This window comes from Haliotis rufescens, unplaced genomic scaffold (assembly GCF_023055435.1).
Source record: "Haliotis rufescens isolate VD_foot unplaced genomic scaffold, xgHalRufe1.0.p SCAF_1, whole genome shotgun sequence".
Classification (NCBI taxonomy): Eukaryota; Metazoa; Mollusca; class Gastropoda; order Lepetellida; family Haliotidae; genus Haliotis; species Haliotis rufescens.
In genome coordinates, this window is record NW_025963779.1 from 35,370,560 (window position 1) to 35,396,415 (window position 25,856).

General features: G+C 39.1%; 1 protein-coding gene across 1 annotated transcript in view; it reads left to right on the forward strand.

Moving 5' to 3' along the window:
- Positions 1-25,673, forward strand: part of LOC124139495 (RCC1-like G exchanging factor-like protein) — a 72,447-nt gene extending 46,774 nt beyond the window's left edge. The window contains exon 12 of the mRNA XM_046506601.2: positions 24,427-25,673. Within this exon, the coding sequence (XP_046362557.2) occupies positions 24,427-24,504 (78 nt within the window). The 3' untranslated portion in view covers positions 24,505-25,673. The remainder of the gene's footprint in view (positions 1-24,426) is intronic.
- The last annotated feature ends 183 nt before the right edge of the window (positions 25,674-25,856 follow it).

A 25,856-nucleotide genomic window follows, 5' to 3' on the forward strand; every position in this document is an offset into this window, starting at 1 on the left:
GGCTGAAGTGTTGTGGTTGTACCACTGGCTCAAGTGTTGTGGTTGTACCACTGGCTCAAGTGTTGTGGTTGTACCACTGGCTGAAGTGATATGGTTGTACCACTGGCTCAAGTGTTGTGGTTGTACCACTGGCTCAAGTGATGTGGTTGTACCACTGGCTCAAGTGTTGTGGTTGTACCACTGGCTCAAGTGTTGTGGTTGTACCACTGGCTGAAGTGTTGTGGTTGTACCACTGGCTCAAGTGTTGTGGTTGTACCACTGGCTGAAGTGTTGTGGTTGTACCACTGGCTGAAGTGTTGTGGTTGTACCACTGGCTGAAGTGTTGTGGTTGTACCACTGGCTAAAGTGTTGTGGTTGTACCACTGGCTCAAGTGATGTGGTTGTACCACTGGCTGAAGTGTTGTGGTTGTACCACTGGCTTAAGTGTTGTGGTTGTACCACTGGCTCAAGTGTTGTGGTTGTACCACTGGCTCAAGTGTTATGGTTGTACCACTGGCTGAAGTGTTGTGGTTGTATTACTGGCTGAAGTGTTGTGGTTGTACCACTGGCTGAAGTGATGTGGTTGTACCACTGGCTGAAGGGATGTGGTCGTGCCACTGGCTGAAGTGGTGTGGTTGTATTACTGGCTGAAGTGTTGTGGTTGTACCAGTAGCTGAAGTGATGAGGTTGTACCACTGGCTGAAGTGGTGTGGTTGTACCACTAGCTAAAGACATCAGGTTGTACCAGTAGCTGAAGTGGTCTGCAGTGAAGTAGTTGCACTCTGCAATGTCTATTGCAGGCTTTATGATGGCAGCCTGTAAACAATCAAGTCTGGACCATTATATGAGACGGGGGATCTACACCTACTACACCTAGCGTCTTCAAACTAAGACAACAAGGCTCAACACTCTATTCTTAAAGGGGGACTATGCTGCAGCCAATTGGCAGTCCCAGTTTAAGTCAAACCCCACGTTGTTTGTCTGCCAACTCTTATTATGCATGAAAATCTATCAGCTGATAATTGCCCCTATACCTTGCCATGTGGTTAAAGAAAACTTTTCACAAAGTAAACAAATTAAAAACTTCTGTTTTTGTATTATGTTGTCAGATTGTCAAGTGTTTGTCATCAACTGCCTTCCGTTTCTCATAAACTTTTACATTCCTAAATATCAACTGAAACAACAGGAACTGTGAAAGTGAGACTGCTTGCAGTGTGTGAAATAGTTTCACAACACAACTAATCTTGTTGACCTGTCAAGACTATTACACTGATCCTGCGTGAAACTTACTCCACCAAACAAATAGGCCGTGGGCTAGGTATGACCCACGAGCACCTCCCACCCCCCACATCCAAACCCAACTAATGTTTTTAAAGCCCATACTAAACATGATTTTGAATGTTAACAAGAAAAAAGTTGGGACGAACTTGTTGTTACAGCCTTTCAAAGTATGGTTCCCTATATGGCGTTTTCGCCCCGTTTTGCCGTATATCACTTTGGGGTATGATTACCTTTTGGGTTGTCATCTCACTAGTGATCCACTGATCTTCAAGTGTGATATACCACTGGAAGCCCTATATAAGTACTGTAGAAGGATGGCATAACCTCCAGAAACGCCAAATCAAATGTCATGTACAATCCTGCCGGCAGTTCTGGAAGAAACCCATGGCTATCACAGAGAATATTATCAGCGTTTAACAATGAACCATGACCGTTTGAAACAACCTGAAATTGAATCTTTGGAACTAGCTTGCCGCCCAATTCGGTGTCCATCCTATGAGCCCATCATCTTCCAACCTGACTGCATCTTTTGTATTTCGTATTCATGAAAGAAATTCAAGTCAAAAGGAAGCTGGACAACAGAAGGCCTCACAAACTTCAGTCGGGATGGATGGCACCATGTCATTGAAGTAGCTCAACGTCAAAACGATGAGCCTCTCCTGCTGTGGATCAGAGGGAAGGACCTATTTACCTGTGAAGCAAAATATCACAAGTCGTGCCGAACTGGTTACAAACAGATTCCTGAGAAATGGCGGAGCTCTCAATCGTCGGAAGTTATCAACTGCAAGATACTGAAAGAGAAGAAGATCTACTAAAGGTGTATACCGATTGTTTTCAGGACACTGCACACCAAACCCAGACAACAGGAGTACCAAGTTAAAGAAGAAAATTGAGAACTATGAGCCCTACCAAGACAAATTGGCATTTTGTCACATGGGACATTTCCAATCATTCATCGTGTACAACAGATTGATGATTACTCAATGTTGAGACAGAGACAATTTCACACAGGAGTATTTAATTAATCTAGGTTTAGATTCAAATTTTGGCACCAAGCATTGAAACATCATTTTTCACCTTTTTTTGTTCAGCCTTTAAATTGTTTACACAAGTCATAAACAAACCTCCAGGGTATACCTTGCCATGTGGTTAAAGAAAACATTTCACAAGTAAACAAATTAAAAACTTCCGTTTTTGTATTATGTTGTCAGATTGTCAAGTGTTTGTCGTCAACTACCTTCCGTTTCTCATAAACTTTTACATTCCTAAATATCAACTGAAACAACAGGAACTGTGAAAGTGAGACTGCTTGCAGTGTGTGAAATAGTTTCACAACACAACTAATCTTGTTACACTGCATGATCCTGCGTGAAACTTACTCCAACAAACAAACAATAACAAGCATAAACAAACTGCAAACTAGAATGAAATTTGGACATTTGGCTGGATCATTAATTCACAAGCTACACAGTGAGCCCTTAAATTAAACTTAACTTTCCAACCCAAGCATTCAGCTGCAACAGACGCTGGTTTGATACAGCCACGACCAATGTGACAAGTCACGATCTGTGCTATTCTGACATGGAAGTTTAACTTGACTGACGGATACAAATAGCAGTGGATTAGCTGTTAGCTAGGCACCTATTTGTACACAGTGTGCATGGGTGAATACAATGGTGTCAATAAAATCATTTCAGATTTTAAACATGGCCACCATAGAGGCCATATTAAAATGATAGTTTACCTATTAAGTATCCACTTTTGGGTGGTTTGAATTGCAATAGATGTATAAAAGTGACTATATATGTATACCATATTTGACGTAATAAGCGCCAGGGGCACTCTCAAAATTAGAAATAGGGGGCTCTTATTAGAATATTATATCGGTGAAAAACAACAGAGTGTGAATGATTGTAAATTACATGGTTTATGCTGACAGCCTGAAATGTTTATATACAACAGATATATATTTCCGGAATTTAATTTCCCATGATTAAGGATGCATATAACACACATATTATACACGAAAAACAGAGTTAAAAGATTGTAAATGTCGTAGTTTATGCTGACAGCCTGAAATAATACTAAAGAATAGTATGTGCGTATCATACACGACAGTTATATTTTCCAGAATTTAATTGCCCATATTTAAGGGTGCATATAACACACGAGTGCGTATTATACACGAATAAATAAGTCTTGTGTACATTGATCAATCGGAAGGGGTGCTAATTGGGATTGTTCACTAGCCAATATATTAGCAAATATTGCCATGGGTGTTTATTAGAGCGGGGCTCTTATTACATCAAATATGGTGTATATATATATATATATATTCTAGAATCCATAGACAGAAAACAGCTGCAGGACATATATGTGATACAATAACGCTGACCCATTTATTGATTCCTGTTTTAATTCTGTATTGACTCAAAAAGTAATATTTACAAAGTTTTGCAATAAGCCAGCCTGATATCTTCCCACACTAGCATAACCTTACAGCCATTCATGAAACGAAATGCTTAAATTATATGCATAAAACCATTTGTTAGGCAGACTGCATGGAACATGATGCAAATCTAGTTTCAATATACATATCTTATCATGACTCAAGTATTGAAATACATGTATTCTAGGGTAGACTTGGTTCACTGCAGTAACCAGCACTGAGATGATCATAACTCCGAGATGTTAACAAAGGTTTATGATAGGTGTAGCGCTAAGATTGCTTTGTGGATATGGAACCCTGCATGATAATATGAGAAAGGGAGCCAAGCATGAGATGCAGTTGGACAGTTTTCTCATTGAAAGGAGATGGATATAAATCAATGAGCAGATGGCGAGATATTTGTCATTCATTTACTGTAGTTTCGAGAAATGGAATGCTTCTCCACTGCATTGCAACTTGAATCACGATGCAACAAGTGATACGTGATTGTGCATGTTACAATATGCAACAATATTACAAAGGTAATAACTTTTTAGCCTTCAGCCTTTATGTGGATGTTCAGGTACAATGTGAATGTAAGAGCCAGTGCTCTGTTCTCATCACTATTGTTGTTGGACTCCCTGTCTTTAAAATAGACTTATGATCAGGGGTCCGGAAAATATAAAATTTTATGAACTATGACCGTTTTAACACCCTGTTTTTAACACAGACTCTTAATCATCATAGCTCTACGACTATTGTAACACCCAGTCTTCACCTGAAATTACAATCGTCATAGTGCTTTGACTTTTGAAACTACCAGTCATCACATATACTACGATCGTCATAGAGCTAGGACTATTGTAACACCAAGTCTTCAGTCTTCACATAAACTTACGACCGTCGTAGTGCTAGGTCTATTGTAACGTCCAGTCTTCAGTCTTCACATAAACTTACGACCGTCGTAGTGCTAGGTCTATTGTAACACCTTGTCTTCAGTCTTCACATAAACTTACGACCGTCGTAGTGCTATGGGCTATTGTAACACCTCGTCTTCAGTCTTCACATAAACTTACAACCGTCGTAGTGCTAAGGGCTATTGTAACACCCAGTCTTCACATAAACTTATGACCGTCGTAGTGCTACAGGCTATTGTAACACCCAGTCTTCACATAAACTTACGACCGTTGTAGTGCTACGGGCTATTGTAACACCTTGTCTTCAGTCTTCACATAAACTTACGACCGTCGTAGTGCTATGGTCTATTGTAACACCTTGTCTTCAGTCTTCACATAAACTTTTACGTTCGTTGTAGTGCTACGGGCTATTGTAACACCCAGTCTTCACATAAACTTACGACCGTCGTAGTGCTATGGTCTATTGTAACACCTTGTCTTCAGTCTTCACATAAACTTACAACCGTCGTAGTGCTAAGGGCTATTGTAACACCCAGTCTTCACATAAACTTACGACCGTCGTAGTGCTATGGGCTATTGTAACACCCAGTCTTCACATAAACTTACGACCGTCGTAGTGCTAGGTCTATTGTAACACCTCGTCTTCAGTCTTCACATAAACTTACAACCGTCGTAGTGCTAGGTCTATTGTAACACCTCGTCTTCAGTCTTCACATAAACTTACGTTCGTTGTAGTGCTACGGGCTATTGTAACACCCAGTCTTCATATAAACTTACGACCGTCGTAGTGCTACGGGCTATTGTAACACCTTGTCTTCAGTCTTCACATAAACTTATGACCGCCGTAGTGCTACGGGCTATTGTTACACCCAGTCTTCACATTAACTTACGATAGTTGTAGTGCTAGGACTATTGTAACACCACGTCTTCAGTCTTCACATAAACTTACGATGGTCGTAGTGCTACGGGCTATTGTAACACCCAGTCTTCACATTAACTTACGATTATCGTAGGGTTACTACTTTTGTTCCCCACTCCCAAAGTGTTTTACATATCATTGACAGCATTGTGTAACTTGACAGTGGATGTTTAAGCTTCAGATGGAATCGTACCATGTTCTTCTAGACTAGATATTTCTGGGACTTCTAGGCTACCCCACCGCCCCTTAAGACTGCAACATGCAGCTACCGGGGTATACTATTGTTGACTACCCCAATAGTAGACATGTGAGTGTATTCCATTTATAAACTAATTTTCTCAAAACTTTACATGAAGCCTTTTTTCATTCAGCAACTATTATGTGATTTAAGGAGTCTGGCTGAGAAGTATGTTAGAAATTCAGCAGACAAGAAAATGTTAACTTGTTTACGGTTTGGCTGGAAGCTTCTTACTGGGTTATTCTAAGTGTTCAAAGAATTGTTAAGCTGATTTGACACAATTTTGGTAGCCATTTTGTTTGGGGAAAAAGGAATAGGATGGTCAATAGCTATTGCTTTACAGCAGATTACTTTTAATTTTAGAGGAATCTTTTATGGTATTTAAGACAGTTGGAAGATTTTACAGATTTTAGGCAGTAGTCACTTTTGCAGAACTGTATTTCAAAGTCTTTGAAGTAAATATTTAGGTTTATCTGATCGTTTTACAATAAGGAAGATTATAAGAGGGGGCGTCCTAGTCAATACATGTCTCTTTTTTCTTGTTAAGTTCTAACCATTAATAGAACAAGCTTCCACTTTGCAGTGATTGCATCCCATTTGTAGTGCCAATAACCGGTTCTACATTGAAATGGTAGAAATAACGACCAAAAATAATTCAAAAATAATTTGTTAATTTTCCTTTATAATCTTATACCACACAAATTAAACATCTGAAAGAGAAGCTTATTATATCCTTGGTATCAAGATCAATTTCTCTTTATAACGCACAAACATGGACATGACTGAGTCCATTTCACGCAATAATAGAAAACTAATAGCCATCGTTTCAGCAGTAATGAACGTGTTAATGCATTCCGTAATTTTTTCCAACAACATTCTGTTCCCAAGGGTTTGTCCAATGATATCCAATTTCCATTTCAATATGATTCCATAGAGGAATATTATTGATTATTTCATGCAGGCTGTATTGACTCATCGACTGGGTAAATTGTCCGACAGTTTCCATTTCAAAGATCAAACAATCACTAATTACCAGGTATTTTTATCTACAAGAGATGGAATCCTTGGAGGGAATTGTGATGGAATTTCTTCATGGGAAACTACAAAAAAGTCCGGACTGTCAGGAAGGTTTTCCCATCTGCGACTGGATGTGGTGTATTATTAGAACCAACTTTCATAATAGATCTAATACTTTTTCTCTGTCGTAAGACTTAAAAAAACATCTCTTTGAAAATTACAGTATATCTTTGATTTAACGAACAAGGGCTATAACAAGTTATACACCTGTAACATATTGTCTCATTCAAATCCTTCAGGAAATTATTTTGACTGTCAATCTCAGAAAGAAAAAGAATCTTGGAATAGTTACTTTTATTCTCAATGCAATGAACGATTCTTAACAGTTCTCCAGTGTTGTTCATGTTGTTTGATTGTTGTTTCCGTGCTGCCTCTGGGTTGCAGATGGTGCTGCGTGTCAGTGTTTGGCAACAGCAGACAAACAGAGTAATGCTGTAAGAGATTAACGATCACTTTCGTCTGGCACTTCAAAGGAGCAGTTTAGTTATTTGACAATGGCAATTGTGTTTTTTAAATATGTCAAAGCTTTATGTTGTAAATAGGATTCCACCACTTTGATGTGACTTGAAAGGCTACATGATGTTTACTGATGTTTTTGCTAATATTGATGCTACCAATTTACCACTACTGATAACTTCTACTACAGTATTTGACATAATAAGCGCCCAGGGCGCTCTCAAAATTAGAAATAGGGGGCTCTTATTAGAATATTATTTTGGTGAAAAACAACAGTGTGAAAGATTGTAAATTTCATGGTTTATGCTGACAGCCTGAAATGTTTATATACAACAGATATATATTTCCAGAATTTAATTTCCCATGATTAAAGATGCATATAACACACATATTATACACGAATAAATAAGTCTTGTGCACATTGATGAAACGGAAGGGGTGCTAATTGGGATTGTTCACTAGCCAGTATATTAGCAAATATCACCATGGGCACTTATTAGAGCGGGGAGCTTATTGCATAGAATATGGTATACTACAGACAAAAAATAAGGGAACTAATGATTTGAATGCAGCCATGAGTGTACATTTACAATACTGTGGCGTTGCATTTAGCCCTGCATTTGAATGCACTCATCTAATCATAGTGAAATTTCACATCATGTATGAACAGCATGCGATGTGTGTAAGCCAAAGTGTGTGGTCCTATTAGGGGAATGTCACAATCACTAATGCAATTGAGCTAAGTACATGCTTAGAAATGCCTCAGTAACTCACTGAACAGACGAAATAACGAATTGTGGGTGCAGTAGAGGGGGCTATGTCCATATCCCAAGTTGCCTGAATGTTTGGCAAATCAAAAAGTCTAAAAGTGTAATTTCTCACCTGTGAGGTAAGGTGAAATTGGGTTTAACGTCACATCCAAGATTGTTGCATTTATATGGCGACATGAATGCAAGTGGGTGTGGGTGTGTCTGCGTGGCTGCTTGTACTAGTCCAGACTAATGCCGATTTATAGTGCTAGCCCACTGAGATACCATACCACAGTTTAACATGAATACCCCACTCAGACTCAGTATACTGACGCCAAGCGCCAGACAGGGTAACAGCAAGTACCAATTCTTTTAACGTCTTTTGGTATGACGTGGATGGGGATCAAACCCCGGACCTTCCGCTCTCAAGGCAGACGCTCTACCACTAGACCACGGAGGTGGTGTCTCACCCGTGGGACAGGTGCTGTCAAACTGGGTGGGTGGGGGGTGCTTCAATGTGACCTGGGCGTGGCAGGCCTGATTAACATGGTTTTTTTGTAAAGTCAAAATGGTTTCTGGTGGGAAAGTTTTGGGGTCATTCAGGAAAAGATACTGATGAGGCTGTTCTGTTTTGGCATGCGAATGTTGGTTATGGTGCCACTACTAATACTTATGCTCCAGCTACTAATACTAGGTAATAAATCAGAAGTTACTGTTACTACCACTACTGCTATGCTACTATGATCGTAATACTGAAGCTCTTCATAATAAACTGGGGGCACAGGTGGCCCAAGCATGTAAGGTGCGGCTATTCTCTGTGCAGAGTTGCGTCCCTTGGGCATGCCAGAAACTTATGATCATCTGTTCGAAGCCTGGTTCGACCTGATAATGTTTCTTGGTTTGTCATCCCTGTGGTGTGAGTTTCACCAAAGTGTTAAACGTCTGAGGCCTGCATCACTTGGGGCTTTCTGGGCAGAATACTGTTTAAATCGATGTTAAACCCAACTCACTCACTCATGATAATCTGCTTTGTTTGTTTGTTGTTTAACGCTGCACTCAGCAATATTCCAGCTATATGATGGCAGTATGTAAATAATCGAGTCTGGACCAGACAATCCAGTGATCGACATCATGAGCATCAATCCACGCATTTGGAATATGATGACATGCATCAACCAAGTCAGTGAGCGTGACCACACGATCCCGTTAGTCGCCTCTTAGTCTTACAACAAGCATAATCGCCTTTTTTGACAAGCTTGGGTTGCTGAAGACCTATTCTAGATCCAGTTTGTCTGGGTATTCTGGGTAGCAACCAATTCTTGTAGTAAGAAGGGACTTTGGGTACATGTACTCGACTATGAGATTGACAGTAGCCATTTTTCCCTTCAGTGTGTCCTTTCTCATGTGTCATGAACATTATAGTTACTGGGACTGGCAGTGGCAGTTTGGTTTATGGATCCCCCGACGCAAAATATTGAGTAATAATCTTTTTAAAAATCTTATTATCACTGCTAAGCCAAGAAACTTTCGTTTGAGAATAAAAAGAATTATTTCTTGAATCTTGCAATGCAGTAACGACATGACATTGCCAACAATGCAGTGTTGACACTAAGGGGTAATACGTCCAGCCACACCGAGGTACCTTGTCAGAATGTTTTGGGTTTTTTCTCTCCTACAGAACTGAATTTTTGAGTGGAACAATTTGTAAACCGACTATAAATATAGGTCCTAACAGAGTCCTGGTGCCCTTGTAATTTGCTCCAATTTTATTTGCATCTGGGTATCCCATTATTCACTAACTTTCAAAATCAGCTTTTTGACATGGACATTCGACTATCATTCGTAAATTCTATTACTGACAAGAAATTTAAACCCAAATTGTAGTAATGCTTCAGTAGAATGCATTTCAGACAAGTACAGACAAGTAGGAATTAGCCTTGTGTCTACCCCTGCTGTACATGACTGCACCTCTACTTACTGCACGAGACATCCTTACTGCAGTCACCAGTCTCACCATGAAGCGTCACTCAATCCAGGTCTTGAATGAAGTCGTAGGGACTTTGGCTGACAGTGGAAGATGATAGATCTCCCTTGACAGTTTCTTAACATGACATCCATAGCCTCTTGGGGAAGATATTGACAAGTTAAGTATCTAACATGAAATATCAATAATTTCCTTGGTACCCGTATCAATAGCAGGCTTCGATCAGTGACCACAATCTGAAACATCAGACATGTTTTAGAGGATTTTTGATGTTTCTACGCATTAGGTTTGGGAACGATATGATTTGTAAAAGTAAAAAAGGATGAGATACTCTGCTTAATGAAATAGCCACTGATTACTGTGTGTTAGTGTTTGTGTGACTTTGAAAGGAAGAACTTTGTGGCAGATGAACAGGTAAATCTTAAATACCGCATATTCTGAATTTATCAAATTTTCGTCTGTATTCCTTTTTAATTGACCATCATGTAACCTAATCTAACTGTTTTTTCTGTTTACCAGAATATCCATATTATTAATAATAAGTATAGTAATAACATTGATTTGAGTTGATGTAAATGATGCTGATATCGACTCAGTGGGCACAGACCCAGTATTTAGCCTCCCTCTCCTCTTTGAAAGGCACAAAGGTAGTTATAGATGTCTCATTAACCACACTGTGTCCCACTGTATGGGAGGAGGTCGAGGGGAACCAAGTGCTTAAAAAGAACGCTCAGTGTACAGACTGAAATGAAGACCTCTACAAGTTTATCACAGTGTATTGTGGGAGACTGTCAATCTGGTTGATACTGGTTGATACTGGTGACAACCACATGTTGTTGACACTGTCAGGGGTAGCTAGCTAGAATTCTTCGCTGTGGCCAAACAAAATTGGGTTGTTTTTTTCAATTACTGATTGGCATTCCCAAAAACTATTAAAATACTTATTGTCTCCACATTCTTGCTGGTGTTTTTCTGGTTTGTTTTATCATTATTTCCACTACTTGTCTTGAAGAATACAAAGAAGTATTATCTATAGTTATTTAGAATCAATGCTGCTGATTGCCAGTGTCTCACTGACCCCTGTAAAACACTACATGTTACTCTCCATTTCTGAGCCGTCTATTTCTGTACCTGACGTATAATTTTTCAAGGTGGATTAGTGTCTCAGATGTTCAAAGGTGTTCTGTTGTTTTCCTTTCTACTTTGCCATTGATTTCCGGTCAGTTCTAAAACAAATGCCTCCAGCATGTTGGTATAAATTCTAGAAAATCCATATTGTGAACTAAAACTACTCTGATTAGATCTCTCTCACTCACTCACTCACTCACTCACTCACTCACTCACTCACTCACTCACTCTTGAGTCACACTTGTCTCTTCCCCATGCACCATGTATACAGATGGAGGAAGTCATATGTGCTTCAAGGCCTGTTTTACATGTACACTGCACTATCCACTGACTCCATTGATCATGCTGGTACAGCAGACCAGACCTTTGAGCCGAGACAGTCACGAGGCAAGTTCTTCTAGTCTCAGTGTAGATAATTCAACATATCAAGATCCATGGCACTTATTTGTTCTATCAGTATCATAGTTAACATCATCTGCTTCTTGTACTAGGTTGTATGTATTTACAAGGGTCTACATGTTTACTAGGTTCTACAAGTTTACTAGGTTCTATGTTTTTACCAGGGTCTACATGTTTGCTAGGTTCTATGCTTTTGCAAGGGTCTACATGTTTACTAGGTTCTATGTTTTTACTAGGTTCTATGTTTTTACAAGGGTCTACATCTTTACTAGGTTCTACATGTTTTCTAGGTTCTATGTTTTTACAATTTAAGGTTGTATGTTTTTACTAGGGTCTATGTTTTTGCTAGATTCTATGTTTTTACTAGGTTCTATATTTTTACAAGGTTCTACATGTTTACAAGGTTCTACAAGTTTACAAGGTTCTACATGTTTACTAGGTTCTACATGTTTACCAGGTTCTATGTTTTTACAATTTAATGTTCTATGTTTTTACAAGGTTCTACATGTTTACCAGGTTCTATGTTTTTACAATTTAATGTTCTATGTTTTTACAAGGTTCTACATGTTTACTAGGTTCTTCATGTTTACTAGGTTCTATGTTTATACAAGGTTCTATGTTTTTACAAGGTTCTATGTTTTTACAAGGTTCTATGTTTTTACAAGGTTCTATGTTTTTACTAGGCTCTAAATGTTTACTAGGTTCTACATTTTACTAGGTTAAACTTCATTACAATATATATATAACCAAAAACAGATGGATATCTCTCAGTGTATTATCTCATTTCGAACTTGATTTTCTTCTGTGCCTAACAGTGATAATTATTATTTAATTAGCACAATTATCGGGGAGAAGAAGCATTAATGAATATGATCAATGATTCAGCATGATCATCAACACCTGTTTCAAACACAACGTCCTTTTTTTGATAACGTTGATTAGCAAAAGTGTTTTCACAAAAACAACCAGAGTTTTTTTGTTATGTACAGTAGCAATTACAATACATACATCCATGTAAGTATCAGAAACAACAATCTCTCGTTCATCAGCAATGAGACAGTGGTGGTTTACTTGGTCGTTACCACAATATCGATCGCTGGGAAATAAAGGTCTCCTGTGCAGTTTTTTATTGGGACGTAAATAACATTGGGTAGACAATTGACTGAAACTTGGAATATGAAGGAAGGAACTGAAGGAGGACAGAAAGTGGATCATCATCCAGGAAATGTTCTGATATTTGATATTGTATGCCATAATATGTATCATGCTTTTTAGAGTGAATGAGTATGTTTTTATGCCACTTTTAGCAATATATAACGGCGGGGGACACCAGAAACCAGGGTTTCACACACCTACCCATGTGGGGAATTGAACCTAGGGCTTCAGGGATGGCAAGCTGACACTTTAACCCCTAGGCTAACCCATTTTTGTTGGAGAAGGAGAGACATAATCTACCACTCATAGTGAGTGAGTATAGTTTTCTGCTACTTTTAGCAATATCCCAACAATATCTTGTCAGGGGACACCAGAAATGGGCTTCACATATTGTACTCATGTGGGGTCAATCGAACCCAGGCCTTCAGCATAACGAGCAAAGACTTTAACCTCTTAGTTACTACACAAACCCACCATTCATAGAACCTCATCAGTCTTAAGAAGGGGGCATGGGTGGCCCAGTCGACTAAAGCACCGCATTTCGCTGTACAGAGTTCCGTCCCTTGGGCACGCCAGAAACCTATGATTGTGGGTTCGAATCCTGGTTGACCCAGATTATGTTTGGTAGGACTATGGAACATGGTATATGGTATATGGTATATGGTATACAAGTCATCAAGTAAAGAACCAAGGAAACACATATAAGAATTTTCTTTGTCTGTAGGTCATTGGAGACAATGTGAGGAGGGGTGATTTGTAGGCTGGCAAGAATTAAACTGTAATGATTCATTTATTATGGCCTATGTTTCTATCGGGGCACGGGCAAATCGTTTAAGGCACCGCCATTTGCTGTGCAGAGCTGCATTCCTTGGGCATGCCAAAAACCTGTTAAGTGTTCAAATCCTGGTTGCCCCGATCATGTATTATGCACCATATCCCGTGCTCATGGGTTTCACCAAAGTGGTAAACGTCTAAGACCTGCATCACTTCGGTCTTTCCTACCACATTAAGCTGACACGCCGTGATATATCTGGAATATTGTTAAAAGCGGCGTTAAACCCAACTCACTCAGTATTAAGAATGTAGAATTAAGAAGTGTCCACTATCGGGTATGATGTGAGAAATGACCAGTTATATTTATATTATTTATATCATATCATAAAAATCTAATATTATTATTATCACTTGAAAAATCTGACTGAATTAAGAATAAAAATGTTAGCAAACACTTGATGGTTAAAATCCCCACAATGACAGGGCTCCATCATTGTGACTCTTAAATTATGATCCTATGTTTGTTCTGAATAATAAACATTTCATTCTACATAAACACAAACTGTTTGATGACCTGTGACAACTGGTGTGGGGATGCAGTTTGAATCGGTCTCCAGTAACCTGTGCTTACCATGGACAGCGACTCTAAGGGGCATTGGTCACACCCGGTGACATGGTTAACTGCATGGCTTCAACCTTGACAGTATTGGACATTGACGTTTATTTTTCTGGTCCAGACTTGATTATTTACTGGCCACTGTCATATAGCTGGAACACTGCTGTGTGTGGCTGTTAAGAACAAATGATCAAAGTTATGATAGGGGACAAAATAAACTGACAAGGGGGAGTGAAGGGGGAGTGGGCAGGTGAGCCATCATGATTCAAATTGAGTTAGATTACATCATGTTGTCATGGCCATATGTTTTTTTCTGAAAATGTATAAACATTTTGTGGGATAAATTATTTAAACATCAAAGAAGGCAGCAACCAACTTTTTGTACATTTTGGTGACAAACTATCAAGGTGAGCCATAAATTCATATCTGTAACTACAATATAACTACCAGTGCATCAGTGTCTTTGCACATTTTTAACTTCTTCAACACGTTCATGGGAGAGCTAAAACTTGTGCATGTGTTCTTGATGTATGGGGCTTGACATTGTGTAGGTGTTCTTGATGTAATTGGGCTTGACATTGTGTAGGTGTTCTTGACATGTTGGGCTTGACATTGTGTAGGTGTTCTTGACATGTGGGGCTTGACATTGTGTAGGTGTTCTTGACGTATGGGGCTTGACATTGTGTAGGTGTTCTTGACGTATGGGGCTTGACATTGTGTAGGTGTTCTTGATGTAATTGGGCTTGACATTGTGTAGGTGTTCTTGATGTATGGGGCTTGACATTGTGTAGGTGTTCTTGATGTAATTGGGCTTGACATTGTGTAGGTGTTCTTGATGTATTTGGGCTTGACATTGTGTAGGTGTTCTTGATGTAATTGGGCTTGACATTGTGTAGGTGTTCTTGATGTAATTGGGCTTGACATTGTGTAGGTGTTCTTGACGTATGGGGCTTGGCATTGTGTAGGAGTTCTTGACGTATGGGCTGGACATTGTGTAGGTGTTCTTGATGTAATTGGGCTTGACATTGTGTAGGTGTTCTTGATGTAATTGGGCTTGACATTGTGTAGGTGTTCTTGATGTAATTGGGCTTGACATTGTGTTGGTGTTCTTGACGTATGGGGCTTGACATTGTGTAGAAGTTCTTGACGTATGGGCTGGACATTGTGTAGGAGTTCTTGACGTATGGGGCTTGACATTGTGTAGGTGTTCTTGACGTATGGGGCTTGACATTGTGTAGGAGTTCTTGATGTAATTGGGCTTGACATTGTGTAGGTGTTCTTGATGTAATTGGGCTTGACATTGTGTAGGTGTTCTTGACGTATGGGGCTTGACATTGTGTAGGTGTTCTTGACATATGGGTCTTGACATTGTGTAGGTGTTCTTGACATATGGGGCTTGACATTGTGTAGGTGTTCTTGATGTAATTGGGCTTGACATTGTGTAGGTGTTCTTGACATATGGGGCTTGACATTGTGTAGGTGTTCTTGATGTAATTGGGCTTGACATTGTGTAGGTGTTCTTGACATATGGGGCTTGACATTGTGTAGGTGTTCTTGATGTATGGGGCTTGACATTGTGTAGGTGTTCTTGACATATGGGGCTTGACATTGTGTAGGTGTTCTTGATGTAATTGGGCTTGACATTGTGTAGGTGTTCTTGACATATGGGGCTTGACATTGTGTAGGTGTTCTTGATGTAATTGGGCTTGACATTGTGTAGGTGTTCTTGACATGTGGGGCTTGACATTGTGTAGGTGTTCTTGACGTATGGGGCTTGACATTGTGTAGGTGTTCTTGACATATGGGGCTTGACATTGTGTAGGTGTTCTTGATGTAATTGGGCTTGACATTGTGTAGGTGTTCTTGACATATGGGGCTTGACATTGTGTAGGTGTTCTTGATGTATGGGGCTTGACATTGTGTAGGTGTTCTTGACATATGGGGCTTGACATTGTGTAGGTGTTCTTGATGTAATTGGGCTTGACATTGTGTAGGTGTTCTTGACGTATGGTGTTGAACATTGTGACAGACACTATAATTGCAAAACTGAACATGCCACAAACCAACCAGGATGATCATTTAAAAATGTTTTTGACCAAAGCCCACAAGCCCTTTGGGATTGAAAGTAAAATGGTTGACATGTATTTTATAATTTGTTCAAAACATTTTTATTGTGGTATATGGCCGCAGGTAGTATTGGAGGTAAAGAATGAAAAACAACTATATACAGTTGTTAGAAGTAGCTTTACTAACTCATAATTGAGATAGGTATGGTCTAGTTTGTGAGGTCATAGAGTCACTTCTGAAAGAGTGTACTATGTAAAGTAACTTTCAAAGTAGCTTCAAAATTTAAGAATAATCATTTCAATTTCAACTCTTGAAGTAAGTAAAAGGGAAGCTGTCCCCAGCAACCAATGCTAGGCTGACAAGGCAATGTAATATTTGGGGTGTAAGGCTTGCTGACTTGGTTGATAGCATGTCAGTGTACCCAAACAGCGTGGATTGTTGCTCATAATATCAGTCACTGGATTATCTGGTCCTTAATTATTTATAGACCAGTCATGTAGCTGGAATATTGCTGAGTGTGGCATTAACAACCAACACACAGACACATACACATCGTCAAGGGTTAAAATTAGTCTCGGGTACACTAGAGTAAGACTTTTAGATTGTTTCCGTTTATGAATGGACAGGCCAGAGCAAAACCTATGAATGGAAAATGATGAAATGAAGCTATCTGTATATCCATTCACTTTTGAAGGATGAAAAACACAAGGCTGACAAGAATATTTGAAATGCAAATGTAATAAATGTTTAATAATAGCTAAATACCTATGTAGGGAGTTTACCCTTTTCTATCAGAAGAGGGGCATTTAGGTAGTCTAGTGGTTAAAGCGTTCGCCCATCATGCAGAAGACCAGTGTTCAATTCCCGACAATGGGTACAATGTGTGAAGCCCATTTCTGGTGTCTCACGCCGTGATATTGCTGGAATATTGCTTAAAGCGGTGTAAAACTCATACCCCCTCACTCTAACAGAAGACTCCACGTGTGAAGCCCGTTCAGGCAGACTCTCCCAAGGTTCACACACCATGAATGGAGTTTGGGTTAGAATTGTCAAAAGAAGCAACTTCATGGAAGAGATGGTTCCCTCGTGAATTAATGTTGCAAGTTCCTCCCCAAGGTTCAGAACTAACAAAATTAATTCACTCGAGTTATGTAACTTCTCATTGCCCGGAAGATTTTCTCTACACATGTTCCATGGATGTTTGTTACTGTAAGGTGGGGTCAGTGGGGTAGCCTAGTGGTTTAAGTGTTCACTCATCATGCTAAAGACCCGGGTTCGATTCCCTACATGGGTACAATATGTGAACACCATTTCTGGTGTCCCCCTCCGTGATATTGCTGGAATATTGTTAATTGCGTAAAACTATGCTCACTCACGCCCTTCTATAAGGTGGATGAATATGTCATGTATTCATTCACATTTTGTTATACAATAGTGTGCCTGTTTGCCACACTACGTCACATTGTTGAAAAACACTACACTACAACACTACACCCTTTGTTACATTGTTATACGATACTGCACTGACATTGTAATATTTCTATATGGTACATCTTTTTGTTCATTCAAATGCTAAAAGTCGAGTAAGCTTATGTCACAATCTCATTAAAATCAGACCTTAGTTCTCGCTACCGCTAAACAAAGATCTGAGGACATCCCATTAGGGGTCACTTCAGGACAACCTTTCATCGGACCAATCAGTGCCTCGCTTACCAGATTATAAAAATGACAGTCAGAATGTAATTTCTAATCATGCAATCTCGAAAACTTTAACATGGGGTATTCCGAATGATGGTTATGGATTTAACGACTGAATCCTTACAATCTAGATCATCTATTAGCCATTCCAGAATGTTTTTTTGTTCAGGTTTCAAATTTGTAATCGAGAATTAGTCAAAATATGTTTCGAAGCATAGTCGCCAATTTGAAATTTGTGCCATAAAGCAGCTGCCTTCTGATTGGTCATTCCATTGGTCGGTCAAAGTTCGCGCAAGGTCAGTCTGACATGACCCATAATGGGATGTCCTCATATCTTTGTTTAGCGGTAGTGATTTTAATGAGATTGGCTTATGTCATGGTCTGTTTGTCCAGCCTCCGGCATCAGTCATCCGGTATGCATCATAAACATCTTCTCATGAGAAACCACTGGACCAAAGAAAATGAAACTTCATATACTTGTTCCCACTTATGATGACTCACCAATTTGTTCAAGGTTCGAATCTGAATTTCAAAATGACCACAGCAGTTGTATAGAAAAAAACATGTTATGACTATTACTCAGCCATATTTGTTGAAAATGTAATGAAATTTGGTGCATGTATATGTATAGTTAGTAGTGGGGTTAAATACATAAGTTCTGTTTTTTGCGATTGGTTAAAGCGTTCGCCTGTCACGCCAAAGACCCGGGTTCGATTCCCGCCATGGGTACAATGTGTGAAGCCCATTTCTGGTGTCCCCCGCCATGATATTGCTGGAATATTGTTAATTGTGGCGTAAAGCCATACTCACTCACTCACTCACTTACTACAGGAGCCTTATTACTAAATCTATTTATGGCCATTACAGGGTCATTTTCGTAACATGAAATAACATTTGGTATTTGTTTAGTTAATTGTAAAATTTAACACACATGTTCTGGTTTTTTTTGCTGTATTTATAATATTGACCTTGTTTTCACCTTCTCTTGTATTCTCTCAAACTGCATGTTTGGCTCTGTAAATTCTCTACGAACATTTCCATGACTGAAGTTTCCACTTATGATGACATCATAGCGACAAAACCCTTTCCATACTCATAAGAAATCTCTGCTTATTGAGAGCTACAGTGCAATGACACTAGTTTTGAGTTTTTCACCCCATACAGTGTTGAGGTGTTCCATTTCCTTGCAGATAAGCTTGTGTTGTCATTGCCATGCACAATCATACAGATACAATCTTGTCATGCATTATCAATTTCCGATCTCAACCAGGTAACATCGTTGAAAGTGTCAGGAAGCAGGCAGCAGGATCTGGCCTCTCCCTGCATGGGGTGTATGACTGAACTACGTCAACACCACATTGTTAGGACATGGCAGTTGGAATCTAAACAAACAAAGAATAATTTTCTGTAAACACCAAACAGGATATGTTTTGTTTTTCTTTTGGTCCTTTTTTTCCTCCGTTTCACTGCATTTAACATCATCTTCAGTTTTTGCGTGTAACATTTGGGTTAGCTCTGTGGAGTGCATGAGAAGACAGAAGCTGTTTTTCTGGGAATAGTGTTATCAATATTATCAGTTCCATGCTTGTTATGAATGGTTATTAAAAGTATGCTAGTTCATCAAAGAATTACATATATTAGTGAATTATAGCCTGTTTCCGTTTGTTTGACATGCTTGTAGATCACCGCGACCTTCAACAAACAAGATCAGGTTTGCAGCAGGAATGATATCTACAGAACTGTCAAACTATCCTGCGTTAGTGGAGTCATTCTGAAAATAGCTCCATAACTCACAGATTAAGATTGCAAGGTGGATTTTCTAAATTCTTTACAAAGACATAAAATATGTGCTTCTAAAGTCTGTTTGCAATCGTTTCTGATGAGTCTATTTTTAGCCAATACCCCTGCTAGGATAGCCAATAAAATTTGGTTTATTGATGTCCTATATCTTCGCACAGAGCTGGCAAAATCCCACATCAAACAGAAGTTGAGATAATTATTGAAAAACACTGAGGGTCTGTTCTTGCTTCTTTCTTTGGACCAGACAGTTCAAGATCTCGGTGGATGGATGTGATTAGGGAATATAAAGTTTATTAGCACTATGTATATATTGTATTTCATCTAGTAAAGATTTGTGGGAATACATGTCACAATTTTCTGAAAATCATGAGTGAGTGAGTGAGTTGGGTTTAACACAGCTTTTAACATTATTCCAGTTATATCACTGCTTGTCAGCTTAATGTGGGAGGAAAGCCCAAAGTGATGCAGGTCTCAGACATTTACCACTTCGGTGAAACCGACGAGCACGGATATGGTGCTGACAAACCAGGAAACATAATCTGGGCGAACCGGGATTCAAACCCATAATCATAGGTTTCTGGCGTGCCCAAGGGACCCAACTCTGCACAGCGAATTGCAGCGCCTTAGACGACTGGGCCACCCATGCCCCCTGGAAAATCATGAAACTCAAAGGAAAATGATATGATTGATTTATCAAGTCCTTAATAATAATAATGAGCTTCTTTGTAATGGGCAAGATTCCTCACACAGCATGCTCAAAGTGCTACACCAATATTACCCGGTCAATGGATCAATGTCCTCTCAAATGTAATTCCCAGCTTCCTGGGGAGTATACAACCTAAGCTGCCTTACAAGGTTAACAGTCACATTACCATCTCATCCTGAGGGTACCCATTCACTGCTAGGTGAACAGGTGCATTTTAAATACAATCACCAAAGGAGACACTACATGTAACAGTGGTCATGTTTTGAGTTATCACACCTCACAGTGCCTCGGTGCACCAACCAGTAGAAAAACAGATAGTGTATGAAAAAATTATATAAGTTCCACTCAACAATAATTGGCAATATCTTTTCATTTTTACATTTGAAACACTTTGAACAATCTCAAATGATGTGTTGCATGATGGTAAATCTACCATGATAAATGCAATGTCTACTCTCGCCACATCCTCCCGCGACCACCTCATACATAATGTATTCCACTATGCACGTTGTTTGTATGATTTTGTCCGCCGACTGCTCCATTGCTTCAGTCTCGCTGTGACTGTAAGTGTGGCACTGTGTTGCTCATTGTTTAATCATCAATAATGCACAGCCCTCTAGCGTGTTGCGTGTTGTTCGCGCCAGCTACAAGTTGATGTGCTAAGGGTTCCGGACCTTTATAACACAGCAGCGCAATATGTGTCGAGTGGTTCCGGACTAATGTGTTAACTATACACTGTGACCACTAGTAACGGATTAGTTGGTCCTGTTGACAGACTGCTTGGCCGCCTCCAGTAACGATATATTACTGTCTTGAAACCCGACTAAAATAAATAATGGGTTATGTGCTGGTACTGTGTGGAACGGGCTCTCTGATTGTCAAAGTCGTAGGTTGAAGACCCTATATAGCAATCAATACTGACATGAAGCAAGTGTGGTCCCTCTTGGCTCATGTTTCAGAGAGATTATGGACCCGTGTAGTGTCCATGGAGCCGATTTTATTGTCAAAGGTGAATAAAATCTGGATTTGATGGTCACAATGGCTGCTGGAAATGGATAGTCCTCTGTCATCACAAAATACCTGCCAACATGATGTGGATCAATGCTTACTCAACTTGGCACTTACAGGATTTGGGGACTCACTGTTCACTCACCTCACATCACCTCACCTCGCCTCACCTCGCCTAATAGATGGAGCTGTGAATGTTATTATTTTGTTGATAGAGTTTATTGAGTACACATGGATTTTTAAGATTCTGGATTCCAGCCTGTCAATCATTAAATTTTAAATAATGTTCTCCACTGAAACCACAGGGTTAATCAGGCTGAAATATTTATCATCACTGGAATAGTGTCTCTAATTCATATGCTTTACAGAATGCAGATCAATTTTAAACATTACCGTCACAGCAACCATATTGTACTTCTCACTTTTGTCCAGTTCTCAACCACTTTTGTGCGAATCAATGAGCAGTCTGATAGGCACAATGACATACATTATTCTTGTTTCATGTTCTAAATTTGACCCTGTACTATTACCATTAGGCATGTTAAGAATAGTCATGTGACTTAATCCTCTCACATCAGGTGTCCATTTGTGTATTTATATCTGCTCAGTGTAGTTTCTATCCTTTGTATGTGTATGATACCATTATATTAGTTATATAAAATCTGCATATATAGTGTTTGGAGGAATATAAAGTGTGAGGCTATTATGCATTATGATAAAAATTTTGCTTATTTTTAAATAAATAATTGTGTAACTATTTCACAATGTTGTTTGTGATTTGGTCACATTATGATGTAGGTTTGTATGCATAAACATACATCCCCAAACATCTTGCGATTACATCATTTTCAACATCTTTTCGACCCGTGAAGGTCCCGGGTAGAATAGATCTTCAGCAACCCATGCTTGCTGTAAAAGGCGACTATGCTTGTCGTAAGAGGTGACTAACGAGATCGGGTGGTCATGCCCGCTGACTTGGTTGGAACATGACATGGTATCCCAATTGCGTGGATCGATGCTCATGATATCAATCACTGGAATGTCTTGGCCAGCCAGACTCGATAAGTTACAGACTACCATCATATGGCTGGGATATTGCTGAGTGCAATGTTAAACAACAAACAAACAAACAATAAACATCTTTTCTGATACTGTTTTGGGTAAATATTTCAAAAAGCAAAACAATCGTTATTGTGCATATGATGACTCTTTAATTAATGACAGAATTATCAGTATTGTTTTTGCTGATTTCTGCCCTTCTTTAACCTTGATTTTGAGTCCAATAATTTGATTTATTATATAGCAGATCTTGTAAAAAGATTCAGTTGAGCCAGACCCTCATGTCTCCATGTTTCTTCCTGTTCTTGTTTGCCGTGTTTCATACATAAATGTATTGATCCGTGCTCAGTGACATTAACTTCAATAAAGACACAACTTTCAACTTTCTCCATTCAAAAAGACAATGTGCTGTTTTTGCCTCTAATCCTATCCCTCCTCCAGCACATAACAGTGTTACATTTACCAGGATTGATAGCGCCAGAAAATGGAACGGTACTGATGAGTCACCATAGTTAAATCAAATAAGCTTAGTTGTAGATACAAGAAGACATTCTCGAGTTACGTTGCGTAAGTGATTGTGTCTGTATATCACAATAACTCCGACCTATGGGGACGGAGATTGGTCTTTTTGTATAAGATGTAGACAGATATCGTCTAAGTGTGTGCTAGGCACAGATTCTAGATGTGTCAGGATTTGAGATGAACTAGTCTACGCTGATTGGATTGTCGACGATACCTTGGGTTTGGGTGACTGTACATTCTGTCTTTGTCACGGATCACCCTTTGTCCCTGGCCAAGACTGAAAGTGATATCTGTGAATACAATGTACAGTTGTTGTATTCCTGTTTTTATACAACTGTGTCAGTTTCTACATAGTAGTTTTGCTTTTTCTTATTTGGTCACAAATCAGGAAAACAGCCTAGTTGAATGAAATAATTGTTTAATCAAGGAATCCAAGTTAATTACCTTCTAATGATATCCTCAACATGTGGAATAAGAAAAAGTAGCATAAAAACGTGAATTATTTAATGTTAAGTAGTGTCAAGAACTGAATTATTCAATGTTAAGTAGTGTCAAGAACTGAATTATTCAATGTTAAGTAGTGTCAAGAACTGAATTATTCAGAATTAATCAGTGTCAAGAATTGAATTATTCAATGTTAAGTCAGTGTCAAGAACTGAATTATTCAGAATTAATCAGTGTCAAGAATTGAATTATTCAATGTTAAGTCAGTGTCAAGAACAGAATATCCAATGTTAAGTAGTGTCAAGAACTGAATTATTTAATGATGAGTGGTGTCAAGAACTGAATTATTCAATGTTGAGTAGTGTCAAGAAATGAATTATTCAATGTTAGGTCAGTGTCAAGAACTGAATTATTCAATGATGAGTGGTGTCAAGAACTGAATTATTCAATGTTGAGTAGTGTCAAGAAATGAATTATTCAATGTTAGGTCAGTGTCAAGAACTGAATTATTCAGAATTAATCAGTGTCAAGAATTGAATTATTCAATGTTAAGTCAGTGTCAAGAACAGAATATCCAATGTTAAGTAGTGTCAAGAACTGAATTATTTAATGATGAGTGGTGTCAAGAACTGAATTATTCAATGTTGAGTAGTGTCAAGAAATGAATTATTCAATGTTAGGTCAGTGTCAAGAACTGAATTATTCAATGATGAGTGGTGTCAAGAATTGAATTATTCAGTGATAAGCAGTGTCAAGAACTGAATTATTCAATGATAAGTGGTGTCAAAAACTGAATTATTCAATGTTGAGTAGTGTCAAGAACTGAATTATTCAATGTTAAGCAGTGTCAAGAATTGAACTATTCAATGTTGAGTAGTGTCAATAATTGAATTAGTCATCCATTGTTGTTCTATGCTTTGTTGCTGAAACTTTACTCACTAACTCAATCACATCAACACAGAATGTTTGACTTATGAAACATTTTTGTTATTTATTTAATTGTTGGTATTTCTTGTTGCCAGGTGTCAATGCCGGCTGAAGCCCACACTGTCTGCTGTGGGGTGGATCACACTGTCATACTCTGCAGGTCTTTCTGCTGAGTGGAAAAAAATAGGTGTTATACTGTGATTGACATCATAAGAACAACATTGTGCATGACAGCCTTCTTAGGGATACACTATGATTGACTTCATGCGGACGACACCATGATAGCCTTCATTGGGACAACTTTGGGACAGCCTTCTGGGGATGACATCATGACAACTTTCAAGGGGACGACATTATGACAGCCTTCATGGAGATGACATGATAGCCTTTATGGGGACGACATTGTGACAGCCTTCATGGAGATGACATGATAACCTTCAAGGGGACGACATTGTGACTGCCTTCAAGGGGACGACATTGTGACAGCCTTCATGGAGATGACATGATAGCCTTCATGGGGACGACATTGTGACAGCCTTCATGGAGATGACATGATAGCCTTCATGGGGACGACATTGTGACAGCCTTCATGGAGATGACATGATAGCCTTCAAGGGGACGACATTGTGACAGCCTTCATGGAGATGACATGATAGCCTTCATGGGGCCAACATTGTGTGGCCTTCATGGAGATGACATGATAGCCTTCAAGGAGACGACATTGTGACGGCCTTCATGGAGATGACATGATAGCCTTCATGGGGACTGTTGGTTAGTCCTCTCAGCATGCTCAGTGGGAACAGATATGACATGTGGTATCCAAGTGCAAGAGACACGCTTGACATTCCGGGCTTGTGTTTTCTAGAACTAACCCAAATAATGATAACAAGGACATGGATACCAGCTACAGCAAGGGGGAGACTTCTTCAGTGCCTGATGGTTCAGTTGACATTTAGGAATAGTTTCTGTTGAGAGAAATTATTAGATAAGTTGAAGATGTTTGCTCTAAATTCAAAGTATTTAACATTTTCTAAGATTTGTATTTTTATTATCTAGATGTCTTATTCTAACTTTCAAATTGATAAAATGAGGTGGTTTGTGTATATTCTATTGAGCTTTGCACACTTATTGAAAACCATGCTTAACTCATACTTGACTATAGAGGCCTATAGGAAAATCACTCATGGTCTTTACACTTACATGCAGAAAGGTTCTAATGCTGAGGCTGTATGGTACATGAAACGTGGTTACAATGCAGTGACAACATTGCATCACTACTCTTGTTCCCTCTTGCCATAAACAATACACAATCTGTAATAAATTCACAGTTTGTTTGAAGTCACACTGTTTTGATGATTTGTCTTTTAGTCTATGAGGGGGCACGTCTAAGGCGCCGCATCTCGCTGTGCAGAGTTGCATCCCCTGGGCACGCCAGAAACCTATGATTGTGGGTTCGAATCCCGGTTCGCCCTGATTATGTTTCTCGGTTTGTCAACACCATACCCGTGCTCGTGGGTTTCACCGA